At 39.7% G+C, this 15441-nt stretch overlaps 1 protein-coding gene across 1 annotated transcript in view; it reads left to right on the top strand.

Annotated features, from left to right (window-relative positions):
• The window catches only part of IQGAP1 (IQ motif containing GTPase activating protein 1), a 76925-nt gene that overhangs the window by 55530 nt on the left and 5954 nt on the right, over positions 1-15441 (top strand). The window contains exons 21-35 of the mRNA XM_052807404.1: positions 37-108; positions 207-276; positions 677-885; positions 1897-2052; positions 2212-2375; positions 3511-3735; positions 5001-5141; positions 5234-5318; positions 7553-7785; positions 8578-8710; positions 9065-9167; positions 10626-10761; positions 12617-12704; positions 13130-13342; positions 15014-15180. Of these exons, the coding sequence (XP_052663364.1) occupies positions 37-108; positions 207-276; positions 677-885; positions 1897-2052; positions 2212-2375; positions 3511-3735; positions 5001-5141; positions 5234-5318; positions 7553-7785; positions 8578-8710; positions 9065-9167; positions 10626-10761; positions 12617-12704; positions 13130-13342; positions 15014-15180 (2195 nt within the window). The remainder of the gene's footprint in view (positions 1-36; positions 109-206; positions 277-676; positions 886-1896; positions 2053-2211; positions 2376-3510; positions 3736-5000; positions 5142-5233; positions 5319-7552; positions 7786-8577; positions 8711-9064; positions 9168-10625; positions 10762-12616; positions 12705-13129; positions 13343-15013; positions 15181-15441) is intronic.

Raw genomic sequence — 15441 nt, 5'->3', positions numbered from 1 at the left:
GGTTTTTATCTGAGTATTTTGGTTACCCTTCTGTAGATTCAATCAATGACCAGGATGTATCAAGCCAGAAAACGTTACAGAGATCGTCTGCAGTATTTCAGAAACCACGTAAGAGGCTATCTTGTTAAATGAATTCAGTACCTGACTTTTGTACTCTTTCCAGAATGAGGTCAAGTGCTTATCTTTTCTTTTTTTTTTAATCCTAGATCAATGATGTTATAAAAATTCAAGCCTTTATCCGAGCAAACAAAGCACGAGAAGACTACAAAACCCTCAGTAAGTGTTGCCAAGAGAATAAAACTGATGTGCCTCGAATCTCTATTTGCAAGGAATATTGCTAGTGTGATCTATAACATCAAGGCAGTTTTGAAGAGTGATTGGGATGAAGTTGGTAGGGCAGTGCAGAGAGTAGGTAGTTCTTCAGTGAGGCTGAAGGAAAACCGTAGCTTTGCAGTTAACTTTGGCGGTGTGGACTGATACTAGGCTGATACTGACTTCGTTCTTTACTGTTTGCTTCTCTCATGATTTACTGAAAACAAGAAATTCAAAATGTCGGAAGCTGTTAGACATGGTGGTGCTAATTTTATTCTGGCTACTCCTTGATGTGCTGTTTAAACATAGATAAGGCATATATTTACTTCTGTTTCCCATCCCCTGTTTTCTTGCTTATTTTTAGTTAATGCTGAAAACCCACCTATGGCTGTGGTTCGGAAATTTGTCCACTTGCTCGATCAGAGTGACCAAGATTTTCAGGAGGAGCTTGAGTTAATGAAACTGCGTGAGGAAGTTGTAACCTTGATCCGATCCAATCAGCAACTGGAAAATGACCTCAATCTCATGGACATCAAAATTGGGCTGCTAGTGAAAAACAAAATTACATTGCAGGTAGGCAATGTGCTGATGGGAGACCAACTACAGATTGAACTGAGCCCAGCAGTAGTTAACATGGAGAGTTCCTTGCCTTGGATGTCACTTGCTCAGGCCCAGTGGAAAACATTGCCCCAGACTTGCAGATTTTACTCCCAGTATGTTCTTACTCCATTCCACTAATTTAGTATGTATCTTTAGAGAGAAAACTGTAGGAGGAGAAGAAACAAGAGCTGAAGCTAAAAAAGACAAACACCAGACTATCTTGAGCTAATGAATGTGACAGATTGTGTGTTTGAAGGCTTTGAGAACTCTGTTTTGTTGCTCCTTTGTGGTTAAACAAGTGACATGCCACAAGCTTGGAGCGAGGGGGGTGATTTCAGAGGCAGGAGACACACTCATGCCGCTTGGTGTTTGTTCGTTAAAGGAGGCCCCCTCTATCTTGGCTGACGTGATTAATTTCACAAAAAAACCCTCTTGCTGATACAGCATTGCCTTTTCTTCCAGCTGAAGTTCTGGTCAGCTTTTCATTTGGTCCTGGATGGCATGACACTAGGCTCCTCCCAGTGTAAAATCTCAATTGGTGTAGTGAAATTAATCTCAGAAGGAGGCTTGCAGTTTTTAGGCTGGTGCCTGCAGTGAAAAGTGCCATTGCTGTCACAGTATGCTGAGGTAGCAAGCTAGCTGAGTATGAAACAGGATTTTTAGGTTTTAAGCCCAATTTAAAGAGCAAAACATTTTTAAGCATCTTCAGGTTGCTGCCAGCTCTGGTAGTAATTGCTGCCAAGAGTCACTAACCCTTCTAGGCTTTTGGACAAATTCAGGAAGTCGGGCAGAAAGCAGAACATGTACTTTCAGTCAGAGAAATTGCTGCCATAGCAAGTAATGCTTCACTTTAATCGTCCCAGGCATACCTTGACCTTGCCTTTCCACATACAAGAGAAGTGAGCTCTCAGATGCAACTATTTTCCAATACTGCTAGTTATAAAATACTTAAGAGTGGAATCTGTCCCTATTCTTTCTTTCCAGGATGTTGTTTCTCATAGCAAAAAACTTACCAAGAAGAACAAAGAACAGCTCTCTGACATGATGATGCTGAACAAACAAAGGGGAGGTTTGAAAGCTTTGAGCAAAGAGAAGAGAGAAAAGCTGGAAGCCTATCAGCATCTGTTCTACTTACTTCAGGTAAGCAGCTTCTAACACTGCTCAGTAACCTCTTGTCATAGAGGCTTATATGTGTTGGCACAGTCTTTGCTTATGCACTGTAGTTTTGAGCCACCATAGTTCTTAGCAACACTGGCCTCTGTGGACATGCACACTAAGTAATTTTTCTTGTTGTTGTAGACTAACCCAACCTACTTGGCCAAGCTGATTTTTCAGATGCCTCAAAACAAATCCACAAAGTTCATGGATTCTGTCATCTTCACACTGTATAACTATGCATCCAATCAAAGAGAGGAATACCTGTTGTTGCGGCTTTTCCAAACAGCATTGCAGGAAGAGATCAAGTATGTGGTAGCATACAGCACATTCTTGCTGTTGAATCAGTTTTGACAATTTCTCGAATTGAGGCAGTTTTCACGTTATGTCTCATGCTTATATGCAGATAATGTTAACTTGTCCTTTCATTGTCCTCTTCCCATTTCATATCTGTTCTTAACATAGTCTATAAAGGAGGAGTCAGGTATGTCCATTGAGGACGAGGGCTTTTTACTTCAGTCAAGATTTCACTGCTCAACACGGCAGCTACTTTTAATCTGATGTAAAGTCATCCTAAAACTCAGCCTAATCTCAATTGTCCAGTGTCTGGTTATAAACACCTCCAACAAACGGCAAACTCGGGCTTTACAAGCCATGGAGAGAACTAACACTAAGCTCTCTGGATTTCCAAAAGCTGATGAGGAGGCTGAAATAGAGAGGCTTTATTGTTTGACATTTCTATTTACTGTCAGTGTTAGGGACTCTGGCTGTCCTCAGGCTTGTTTTGTTTGATCGGTTGGGCTTTAGGAGCTTGGTGTTACATGACTTCAGTTTTTTACAATGCAGAGCTACACAACTTGCTGTGAAGAAGAATGTGTAATAAAAAATTTTGAGGAACTACTCAAAAAGCATTCCGAAGAGTGCTTGAAAAGCATGAAGATGGTATATGCCCTGAAACAAATAACAACTCCTAAAAGAGATTTTTTCCCCTTAAATTCATGCTTGGAATAGTAGTCTAAGGAAATGCAGATGCTTCATTCTCTACTGCTGTATTTCACATAGTGGTATACTAAAATTGGCTTGTTTTCTTATTTTAAACACTGGAAGAAACCTACTGTTTTTTTCCTTCTCTACATAAAACATGCTCTGTTTCCTTTGTATTTTTGAATTGTGCTCTCAAATAGAATGTACTTTTGCATGGCAAGTTGCGTTGGAATACCCAAACAGAAGTCATAAGTTTCTTGCCTCATCTGTCTTGAAGTGTTCCAGTATTGTTCTTATACAGTGTTGTAGTTTATTGCTGTATCGAGATTTTTAGTACAAATCCATCATCTGTTTTGTGAGGGTGATGCTCTATAACCGTTTGTTTTATGCTGAGAAATGTATCTAAATCTGACAAAATTATGTGTACCTCATATTTCATATAGATTCTTTCTTCTTTAGATCAAAAGTAGACCAAATACATGAAATTGTGACTGGGAATCCTACTGTTATTAAAATGGTGGTAAGTTTCAACCGTGGTGCCCGTGGTCAGAATGCCCTGAGGCAGATCCTGGCACCAGTTGTGAAGGAAATCATCGATGACAAATCGCTCAATATCAAAACCGATCCAGTGGACATTTACAAGTCTTGGGTTAACCAGATGGAGTCTCAAACTGGTGAGGCCAGGTATGGGAACTGTTACTACTGTGTTTTTCTAAACATTGCTTGGCTGCTTTGCACTGCTAGATTAATCATTCCAAACTATCCTTGGCTTCACTGCATGCATCTGTCCAAATGATACCAGCTTTTCCATCTCCTCAAGATGGCTTTCATCTGAGAGTTCTAAAGATCATGTTCTGGTGATGGTGCTGAGGGTATTGAAAGGGAATCTCATTAGGAGGTGGAAGAAGAAATGCTCTTTGGTGTTTGCCTATGTGGACTTGATAAGTAGCTATGAGATGCCCTCTAACCTAAAAGAAATCAGGATAAGAAAAAGTATTTGGGAATCGGTTCTGTGTCAGTCTCTGTTAGTGTCATATATAGCCTGTGCAAACTTAAGTACTATCTGCAAGTCAACAAAACCTCTTTTGCTGGAGGAGAAGCATGACATTGCAGTTCTTTTAGTCGTAACATCTTTCTAATATCAGCCACTGATGACAATTGGATTGTGCTAGATGGTTTTGTCATTCTGCTTTCTTTTTCTTCCAATGCATGTGATTTGCTAGAAATTGAGGTTTCTATTGTGTTCTATTGAGTTGTTTGGGGTTTTTTTAACATACTTTAAAAAAAAAGCAAGCCATACAGATGAGTGAGTTTCCCCATTCAAAGCAATGTGCAGTCATATATCTTGCCATATACCTCGTTCAAAATTCTGGACGTGTTAAAAATGCAGGTGAAGATGTGTGTTCAGTTCCTTCTCTTTACATGAGATTTAGGAGATGCTTTTATGAATTACCCACTTCATCTGTCTGTCTTCACTGGAACACTATGCAGTAGTTTCAGCTGATGGAGAAAATGTAACTATTCGTTTGGCACTGCTTCCTACCAATAGCATGTTATAGCAATTTTATGGATGCTGTTCTAGCTTCTGGCTTGTGTCCAAGCTTTTATTATCTTGATGTTCAAATGTGTAGCTTGCTTTTTCACCAATTTATTTGCAGCCTGAATTACCGCTACATGTCATAGATGGCATTTTTTGCCTAGTGTGCACGCTGTAAAAGAGATACAGTTTTGAGTTAACTGGGCCTTTTCTCACAGTGGCCGTTGTAAGGGAGAGTAGAGGAAGTAAAATAAAGAAGACTTCAGCTCTTCCAGTGCCTAAAACGTTAATTGAAGGCAATGCACAGCTCTTGGCAGCCAAGTGAATATAATTGTTTCCATGTCGAGCTAGAAATTCTTGAAATATGCTGGCTTGAGGAATATTCACCTTCACGTTTGACTTTTTCAAATAGCAAACTGCCATACGATGTTACACCTGAACAAGCTCTAAATCACGAAGAGGTGAGGACGCGCCTGGATGCCTCGATCCGAAACATGAGGACAGTGACAGACAAGTTCCTGTCTGCCATTGTTAGTTCAGTGGACAAAATCCCGTGAGTCTGGTGTACCACAGTATTATCCCTGGGAAGTTGTTGGTGGGTTTATGCTTGCAGCAGTCTTATTTGCCCTTTTCTTTCTCTCGAAGTTATGGAATGCGTTTCATTGCCAAGGTACTAAAAGACTCCCTGCATGAGAAGTTCCCCGATGCTGGCGAGGATGAGCTTCTGAAGGTGAGGATCTAAACACCTTTGTGAATAATTGTCAGCCAAACTGGCTGTGGCAAGCACATCTCATTCTTCTCCTTTGTTGGCTGTATGTGTGGAGAGGAGTGCATGTAAACCTGTATAAAGCTTACTTATTTACTTCTACAGATAGAAAATGTTTCACATTTGGGCTTTTGATTGTTAGCTTCATATACATCATATGATGTAATACATTGTTCAGAGGGAGGTATCCTGTTGCTTCTGCTTTGCTTTTAATATCTTGGGCAGTCGGTCCTTTAGGTTTCTTGACTTGGGGTACTGTTGCTTCTAGAAAGTAAACCTTGGTTTTGCTGGTATGATCACAGCCAGCTGCTCCTTTCTTGAAGAGACAGTGTCAAGTTAAAAAGTCGGTATGCAAAATTCTGGTATTCCTAATTCCCCTATCTGTAACACTCTAGGATATTTTAACAGCAGCATGTAGAGAGTCACTTTGCATAATGTCTAGTCAGTTTTGTATTTTGCATTTCAGTAGGTTTGGAGAACTAAAAGGATCCTAATAGTAAGCACTCTCAGATGAGTATAGCTTTGGGGTTTTGATTGAAATTTCTTTGTTTTTGTGGGTTTTGGTAATTGTGAAGGCCTTTATGTCCACGACTGCTTTGCTTGTTAATAAAACAGAGTTTGGATCTTAGAATACTTGACAATGTCTCTTAAAACTTCTCTGCCTCTGCTTCATTACAAAATAATTAACAATCTGAATGCTGTTTTCTTCTCTCTTCTAGTTCTGTGCTTTCCCATTCTGAGACATCGATTCTTTCTATGCAGGTGAATTAATTTCTTCCATCTGTAAATTTAGGTGGAAAACTGTACTTTTTGTTAATCCTTGTGGAAACAATGTAACTGTCCACATGACTGCATAGATTTTTTTTTTTTTTTTTTAGCATCCAAAGCTACCCATGTAGTATACTGTTCTTCTCCCCCTGCAAGTTTGGAAGTTATTGATACAGTTTCTTTCACAGATGTGTTTTCTTATTACTGCTAGTAAACAGCTTTGACTGTTGTCATCCCATGACATAATCTGTGAGAGTACAGCAGGGGCTTGCATGAAACAGTTGTCAAAAACGTGACCTCACTGAAAGCAATTAGTAATTTCTGGGGCTGCTCAGCAATGGCTAGATTTTTTTCTCTCTGTTTTCAGTTGTTTGTTCAGACCCCAGTCTCTTCCATGCATTTAAGTCACGTGGCAAGCAGGCAAAGCCAAGATTCAGTAAGCTGGCCCTCTGCATATTTCTGTGAACCACCAGAAAATGCTAGAGCATGTGGTGTGAGAGTTATTGCTTTACATAAGCATGTTGGGTTAATTCCTTTTCATTGCTGGAATTATTTTTGGCAAAATATCAAATACAGGTTAGAAGTATATCTGTGAACATATGGATAATGTGACACCTTTATTTTTGATTCCTTGAAGTTTATTGCTGCTCACATTTGACTAGGTAAATTGGATATTGAAGCATCAAATGCCATTCATCTTCTGTACTTCCTGATGTTCTTACCTCTGGATTAAATGGCTTCTCAGTTACTCTTGCTAACTGAGGGTCTGTGCCTGAAAATGTTGCTGGCTTATCAAAGAATTAGTCTGAAAGAGAAAAGGGCTTTGGAGAAGGAATGGAAAGTAGTTTCCTCAGTTTAGCTCCTTGGTGTGTCATGCTTCCTCACCATTTTTGCTTTGTCAGAGATGGCAGCCGATTCTGCACGCTTCTCTAAGAATTAGCTCTTGTTCCATATTGAAACTGCACTACCGGGTTCCTCTGTACCATGATTGTTCTGCCCTCTGTTAGACTAACTCAATTACTTTTAATTCTCCTGATAGATTGTTTCATGCTCATACAAGTAGTCCACTGGTAACTTGTAATATCTCCTGTCTGTACATTGTTATAAGTTGAAGTTTTAAATCTTTATGCATAGGAATATCTGCTGCTGTATTGTCCTGTGACTAGTAGTGCTCAGTCTTCCCTCTTTGTGTTGACCATCCTATTGTGTCTGAATGATATATTTTTTTTTTAATTATTTTTACACTGTAGATTCTTTGGGATAGTGTGTGCTTGTATACAGCAGCACAGCAAAACCTTTAGCTTGGAAGGGCCCGCTGGCTTACAAGAAAATAATTTATCAAAGCACAGTCAGGGTAGTTTCAGTAAAATTCAGTTCGGTCCTATACCACTGTTTCTTGATGTGTTTCGTCTCTACTCAACTTTTTGCAGATTGTTGGCAACTTATTGTATTATCGCTACATGAATCCAGCCATTGTCGCACCAGATGCATTTGACATCATTGATCTTTCAGCTGGAGGTCAGCTGACCACGGATCAACGCAGAAACCTTGGTTCCATTGCAAAGATGTTGCAGCATGCTGCGTCCAATAAGATGTTCATGGGAGACAATGCACACCTAAGCATCATTAATGAATACCTATCGCAGTCATACCAGAAATTCAGGTAGAAGACCTTAGCTAATTAAGTTGGGAAGTTTGGCAGAGGGTAACATTGCAAGTAAAAACGGATAATAATAAATTTTAAATATGATAAATTCTATCTCTGTCAAATATGTGGTCTGTTGAAAATAAGAGATTGCACTCCAGACTGCCATAAGCATCAGTGACAATGGCAGATAAAATGTGTACCTGGAATTTATGAACAATACATTGTATGTTAATGAGATTGTGAAGTCAAGTATTTAGACTTGGGAGTTTCCAGAATAAAGGTTGCTTTTGCACATGTTTATTGTGATACTTTGGATGTGGACAACTAGAATGGACATACATTCTTCTCTCTGATATGAACATTGGCTCTCCATGAAAAGCCAGTGGTGCTCAGGAATAAAGCAGGTTGGCATTTAGCTGTTCATATATTTGAAGTAGGCCTTTGTTCAAGAATTGTGATCTTAACACCTTTCATGTTTTGGAAGAAAGAAAACCAGAGATTGCTGGGAGCAAGGGGTGTTACCGCAGTGGAGGCAGGAGGACGTGTGAACAGGTCACTGGAGCCATAGACCAGTCCTGTGAATGCTGAAAATAAGTCAATGTCAGCATGGCCAATGTCAATAACTGCCTTTACTAGATTACTTCTGATGTGTTAAACTAAAGCTGACAAACTGTAGTGTGCCATAATGTACCATAGTTTAAAGAAAAGAAACCATGCTTGGGAACATCATGGGGAGTTAATGCTCTTGATGCATCTCGTGACTCTGAGTCATACTGATTCTTCTTTTCTCCTCCTTTTTTTCTGCAGACGATTTTTTCAGGCTGCCTGTGAGGTTCCTGAATTGCAGGATAAATTTAATATTGATGAATATTCTGACTTGGTGACTCTCACTAAACCAGTTATTTATATTTCTATTGGTGAAATCATCAATACACACACTGTAAGTATACATCAGTCACAGTTGCTCAGTTGCACAGTGCTTACAAAGAAAATTCTGCTTCTGGCTGAAACGCAAAGTTACCAAATACAAGGCTGAAAGTTGTCTTTTGAGTATAGTGTGCAAGAGCTTGTTGGTTTATAGGATTAAGTAATTTGTTTGTTGTGGCTTCTCTAAGTTTCTTTTGAAAGTATTTGCGTATGTGATAATGGCACAGCTTTGAATGTTGATATTGCTGCTTTGGAGTTCAGTGAAATAAGATCTTTTTCTAAAAGATACCAGCTCAAAGTAATGTAATTTTACTGTCTAGAAAAGGATGTATGATTAACGACATAAATGTTCTTTCTGTTCATCTAGTTGCTCTTAGACCATCAAGATGCAATTGCTCCTGAGCACAATGATCCAATTCATGAGCTGCTGGACGATCTCGGAGAGGTTCCTACAATTGAGTCCTTAATAGGTGGTCTAGTTTATTGTACTTAAGAAATATGTGATATTACCTTAAATGATTTGAAGTGCAATAAAGAAACTATCTAAGGAATCATCACAGGTCATTTAGGAGGATGTGCTCTAAAAAACAGCAACAGATTTGTTCCCGTGTATTCTCTCAGACTGCAGAATTTGTTACCCTGAAAAAAACAGGAGTTCTTTCTCTTCTCCCCACTCACCTCACTCCAGAAGTTTCTAGAAGGCAGGCGGTATTTTGACATGTTTTCTTTGTTCTATTATGCTGGAGCCATTTCTGGGGGCAAGGGGTGGGGAGGGGTGTCCGTTCCAGCTTGTTTGCAAAGATCTGTCTTCTGTTCTGGAGATCTGTATGCATTCCTTTCAGAGTCCGATAGTAAGTCTATTAAATGATGTGTGTGCCTATAGGGATCTTTGGCAATTGGACAAACAACTTTTTTCCCTCCTTTAGAGTTTTTTCTATACATTAAGGATTTTATCCTCTTTCTTCTGGCTGGGGGAGGAAGGAACTGACTTTACTTGAAAGTTTTCTAAAAACCTGAGCCACGGTTCAATGCTTCAGGATATAACAAACACTGGAAAGTTGCACAAGCCCCTCTCCTTCCTTGGTTTCTATGTTGCAGCTATTTGAATCGTGAAATTGGGGGAGGAGGGGGGAAGGAGGTGAACAGAGTTTTTGGAGAGGATGCTTTGACATAAAAATGCTTGTCTTGAAGTCGCTTGATGAGAAAGGTTGGAACTGTTTAAAGGAATGATTGCTAGTACGTTTTCTTCCGAGCACTGGCAAAGAACAGAAGTGTTATCTGAGTGAACCTAGACCTTGAGTTTAACTAGAACTTACCCTCCTTCCCCATTTCATTTCTCCGTGTGCATTGTATTGAGGTGGTTAATATGTTGGAATTTAATCTTCCTGCAGCCCTTTAAAAAAGGGAGGCGGGAGGGGAAGCATCCTAACAACTGTTGTAATGAAAGTTCAGACACAATTAGAGCAAGAAAATCTCCTTTTGACGGGATAGCTTACTTTGTTTAACAGAGGATTACAAGCTCAGTTGCCAAAAAGGGCTTTGCTCTTAGCTTGCAAAATTCATTCTAATGAGGACACGGACATAGAGGCATGGTCATATTTTTATTTAAAAAGTATTTTTGGCAGGTCAGCTACTCTTCTTAGTAAAGAGTGAGATGCTGAGATACAGTGTGGAATACACATACATCTTTTAAGGCATATGAACTAGTGATTTTGTGGTGCCTTTCTCTCAGTTTTATGAAGAAAACATCTGTAACATACTCAAGATGGTTTTTTAAAAGCTGTTTTTGGCTTTTGAAGGGTCCTTTTGACAGTATAGGAAACAGTGTAGTTTTTCTGTGGTCTGTTACATAGGGAAAAATTACAAAGCTGTAGCAGTCAAGAACGTAAAGAATAGGATTTAATCTATAAACTCTTTCTGCTTGGCAGGGGAAGGGTCTGGCAATATTAATGACCCCAACAGGGAAATGCTAGCAAAGACTGAGGTTTCTCTCACACTCACTAATAAATTTGACGTTCCTGGTGATGAGAATGCAGAGATGGATGCAAGGACAATTCTCTTGAAGTAAGTAGGGGGTAACTGCCTGGTATGTTCCTGAAGAGAACAAGGAACCTGAATTTTCACAGTTAATCTGCATGTGAAAATAAGAGAATCCAAGTGTAATTTAAACAAACGTGGGATTGTTACTCCAAATGCACTGAGCTTGTAGCCGTGTCCTTTCAATGCTGTGGCTGTTAAATGTGTTCCTGTTAGTTCTTTCACTGTTGAATTTGTCATTCTTTAAAAGTCTATCTTGGATGGTTCTGGAGGGGAAAACTGCCAGAAAAGAAAACTTTCCAGATGTGAGCAAGTGTGACAGCAGCAGTTGAATTTGCCTGCATGTGAATAATTTGTAAAGATCATCTTAAATAATCTGTAGTATACATCACAATTGAGTTTTAACTCTGAAGTCTATTAATGTAAAATTAAGGTGAATCAATATTTGTGTTGCCTGTATGGAAATTTTAAGGGTAACTAAATGTCTAGAATATGTGAATAAGGCTTTGTTGCTAAGTTTGCTAGCTCCTGCAGAATTAGTTTCTTTACACAGCCTTTGAGAGGATTATGTCTGTATCCTGTTAGCGAAGCAGGAGACAATGATAATTTACAATACTCTCCCTGTAGCTTTCCCCTGTCTGTGGGAAATATTTCCTTAGGGTACTTTGGTGTTGCTGCTCTCGTCTTTTGGTTTATGATGCGGTCTCCTTCTCTCTGCACTTGCTGTCCCCCAAACCTGACTCTTAATAGATGAAGACTAATAGCCTTTTTGAGAAATAGAAGTGTTATTAGCCTAATGGAAAGAGACCAACCAACTGTCAGGGATTTCGTTATTGCCAGACTCTTTATTCTGGAGGACTTAAAACTGGCCAAGAGTCAATATTAGTACTAAGCAAATCCCTCTTGCTGAGATGTATAGAGCAGCTACCTGACATTCAGATGCATATTTACCCGCCCTGATGCATTCCTGCTCAGATACTAGGTAGTTTAACTGAGAATTCTTCAGATTAGCTTTTACTTGGCCTAGATGGACCAGTGATCTCTCAGAAGAAAATCTTGTCTCCAAAAATAACTTTAAATTAACTGGGCTTCTCAAAAGATACATCAATATTTCCCTACCTGCCAGAAGAAGGTGACATTGATTTCAAAAGTAAAGATTTACCAGATGTGCTGGTAGTCATCTAAATTGTGGATGATGAGGAAGTTGTGCATGTGACGCACTTTGTGCGATGCCAGAAGTAATTCCAGCCTGACTGCCAAGTACTGAAGGTGCTATTTCGTTTCATTCTGTGGCTCAAGGACAGAATTGCCTCAGAGTGGGCACTGGCTGCGATTAAGTCACAGCTGAGATCAAGGAATGACCCTGTCTGTCACCAGATTGAAGTCAGGGATCTGTTTCGGCTCAGTTACCATACACATAAGAAAATAGTCCTGTGGAGTTTTTTGATACCTGTTACAAAGCACTGAAGTGCATTTACGGATGGATAATATTATAGACTCTTTCTGGCTGCACAAATTTGCTGTTGCTGCTACCCGCTTTACCTTTCACCTTGGTATTGCAGCTTCTGTGGTCCATGTGGCAGTACTGGGGCTGCCTTGGAATGTATGGGGTAACATCCCTGCTGTTTGAGGGGTACTGGGGAGCAAATCGTATGTATTACATAGATGAACCTTTCAGGGAACCAGTCTCTGATAACATAATGTCGAAAAAGTAAAGTCCTCAGGGTTCTGGTCTGGTCTAGCTATGACTACCTAAGCATGCATCCAGTGATAATCTGACCTTAGGTAAATCAGTAACATTGGTATTATTGCAAAACAGAACAGCATTGAAGGTCCTTCAGTTTAAAAGTTTTTTCTCCCATTCTCCTTGATTTCTTTGCAGCACAAAACGTTTAATTGTTGATGTAATACGCTTCCAACCAGGGGAGACGCTGACTGAAATCTTGGAAACTCCAGCTACCTCAGAGCAAGTACGAAGTTATTTATCTGCATTCTTTTTAGAGTAGGAAATTGTCATCTAGATATATATGGGTATACATGGGAATCTGCATTTATGTATTGCAGTGAAGCTGTCTCCACTGATGTTGGAGCAGTGTGTAACAATAATAAGGAGGGAATGTAATGGAAATAAATTGTATGTGTGAATCTTACTCCTGTGGTAGTTGCTAGAAACTATTTTTCTAGAAGACCATTTTAATTAGCAGGTAGGCTTCTGCTGGTTCCCATACATGGAATGTGTTCATCAAACGTGGATTTATTGGAGTCAGTATGGGAATGACCAAGCAAAACTTTTTATCCTATGTTATGCCAGAGGTCAGACAATCTGTTTCTGGTTCTTTGTCACCTTAAAATTGATCTCCTTAAGAACTCATAATTTTTTGTTTTCTTTTTCTAGGAAGCAGAGCATCAAAGAGCTATGCAGAAACGGGCCATTCGTGATGCTAAAACTCCTGATAAGATGAAAAAATCTGTGTCTGTAAAGGAAGGTTGCAACTTAAATCTTCAAGGAAAAAAAGATAAAATCAAGACAGGCCTGAAGAAGTTGACAGAACTGGGGACAGTGAATGCAAAAAATAAATACCAGGAACTAATTAATGACATCGCGAAGGTATGCCAATCAGTGGTTTCCTAGTAGTTGTAGTGGAGTTTTCCCACAGTTTGCAGCATTGTGAAACTGGCGTGAGTTTTCAGGAGGAGTAAGTTTCATAGTAGCTAATTTACAGACACAAAGCCTACCTTTTGCCACAGCATTTCCACCTCTTGGCATTTGGGAAGTCCTTTATTTTTATAGGACATTTCTGTTTTCTCAAATGACACTGTTGCCAGAATTTCAGGCGCTTTAAGGAAAGGTGTTATAGCTTGGAGGGGAAGTCCTGATGTGTGATCTTTTTTTCTGCTCCTTTTTACTAATTTAAGTAGCACCTCTACAAACTTATTCACATGAGGAAGTTTTGCCCATAACTTAAAGACATCCTAACTATTATTTTTATTTAAATATACCCATTCAAGAATACCTGAATGATAAAGGGGGGAGCTGAGAAAAACTTGTGTCATGGTTTAACCCCAGCCAGCAACTGAGTACCATGCAGCTGCTTGCTCACTCCCCCCCTCCCAGTGGGATGGGGGAGAGAATTGGGGGGGAAAAAAACCAGTAAAACTCGTGGATTGAGATAAGAACAGTTTAACAGGACAGACAGGAAGAAAGTAATAGTGATAATAATATGAATGTTAATAATAATAATAATTGTAAAAGAATTGGAATATACACAACAGGTGATGCACAATGCAATTGTTCACCACTCGCCAACTGACGCCCAGTTAGTTCCCGAGCAGCAATCTGCCCCGCCCTGGCCAGCTCCTCCCAGTTTATATACTGGGCATGACTTCACATGGTATGGAATATCCCTTTGGCCTTTTTGGGTCAGCTGTCCGGCTGTGTCCCCTCCCAACTTCTTGTACTCCTCCAGCCTTCTTGCTGGCTGGGCATGAGAAGCTGAAAAATCCTTGACTTAGTATAAACACTACTTAGCAACAACTGAAAATATCGGTGTGTTATCAACATTATTCTCATACTAAATCCAAAACATAACTCTATACCAGCTACTAGAAAGAAAATTAACTCTATCCCAGCCAAAACCAGGACAACTTGCAAAAGTGATCTAATACTGTTGTATATTGCTATGGTGACAATGTATTTTATATCATGTTTACCAAAAAACTATTTGGGAAATGTTATATATGTAAAGTGAATAATTGCCTTTAGGGATACAATTAGAATTAATCATACTGTTGTTAATATGTACCAAAAATGAAAACAGAAGTTGACTTGAACATGCGATATTTTTTGTTCAGGTATTAAGGTAACATATACTTAAAGATGGCCAACTAACAAAGAAAGATAAGAATGTCTGTGTGCTGTGGTTATAGTGCAAGATACCTTTCCTACCTGGTGGTGGCAAAAATTGCTGCCTTCCTTTAGATCACGGACTGTCGGTGCCCACTCTAGTCATTGCAACTAGGACAGCATTGAACTTTGAGAAAGCAGCAACAGGTTCAAATGAACTGCTGTGTAGAGTTGGTTAGTTCCAAAAATAGTCAACACAGAGAAGAAGTGATGATGCTTAAACTGGGGCAAGTACAACTGAGGCTCCAGCTTGTAGCATGAAGCAAGACTAAGCAAAACCAAATGATGCGTTTTGAATACTCTGTGCTCTGGGCTTGAGCAACTGGAGAGCTCAAATGACTGTTAAGTCTCTGCCTGTCTTTCTCTGTGGTGTAGGATATCCGAAATCAGCGTAGATACCGTCAGAGAAGAAAGGCGGAGCTGGTGAAGCTGCAGCAGACATACAGTGCCTTGAACTCCAAAGCCACTTTTTATGGGGAACAAGTGGATTATTACAAAAGCTACATCAAAACCTGCTTGGATAACCTGGCCAGCAAGGGCAAGTAAGTATTTCAGAACCATGCTGTGGTCCTAGAAGTGCTTCTTACAGAAAACACGTGTATGTTGTTGCTAAGAATCGTAATGCGATCTGCTCAAAGCTCCTCGGCCAAGCTCTTCACTGCAGCAATAGTTCTAGGGAAAGGGTCTTAGTAGTGGTGGGAAAATACAGGGAGAGAGCAGTGTCCCGAATGGGGTCAGAAAGACATACTTGAAAGAATTTTGGTCCCTCTGGGATAGGGGAGTTTAGAGAGCCCAGTGGGAAC

This window comes from Harpia harpyja, chromosome 14, assembly GCF_026419915.1.
Source record: "Harpia harpyja isolate bHarHar1 chromosome 14, bHarHar1 primary haplotype, whole genome shotgun sequence".
Taxonomy (NCBI): Eukaryota; Metazoa; Chordata; class Aves; order Accipitriformes; family Accipitridae; genus Harpia; species Harpia harpyja.
The sequence above is the reverse complement of the archived record's forward strand: the minus strand, read 5'-3'. Positions and strand labels throughout refer to the sequence as shown.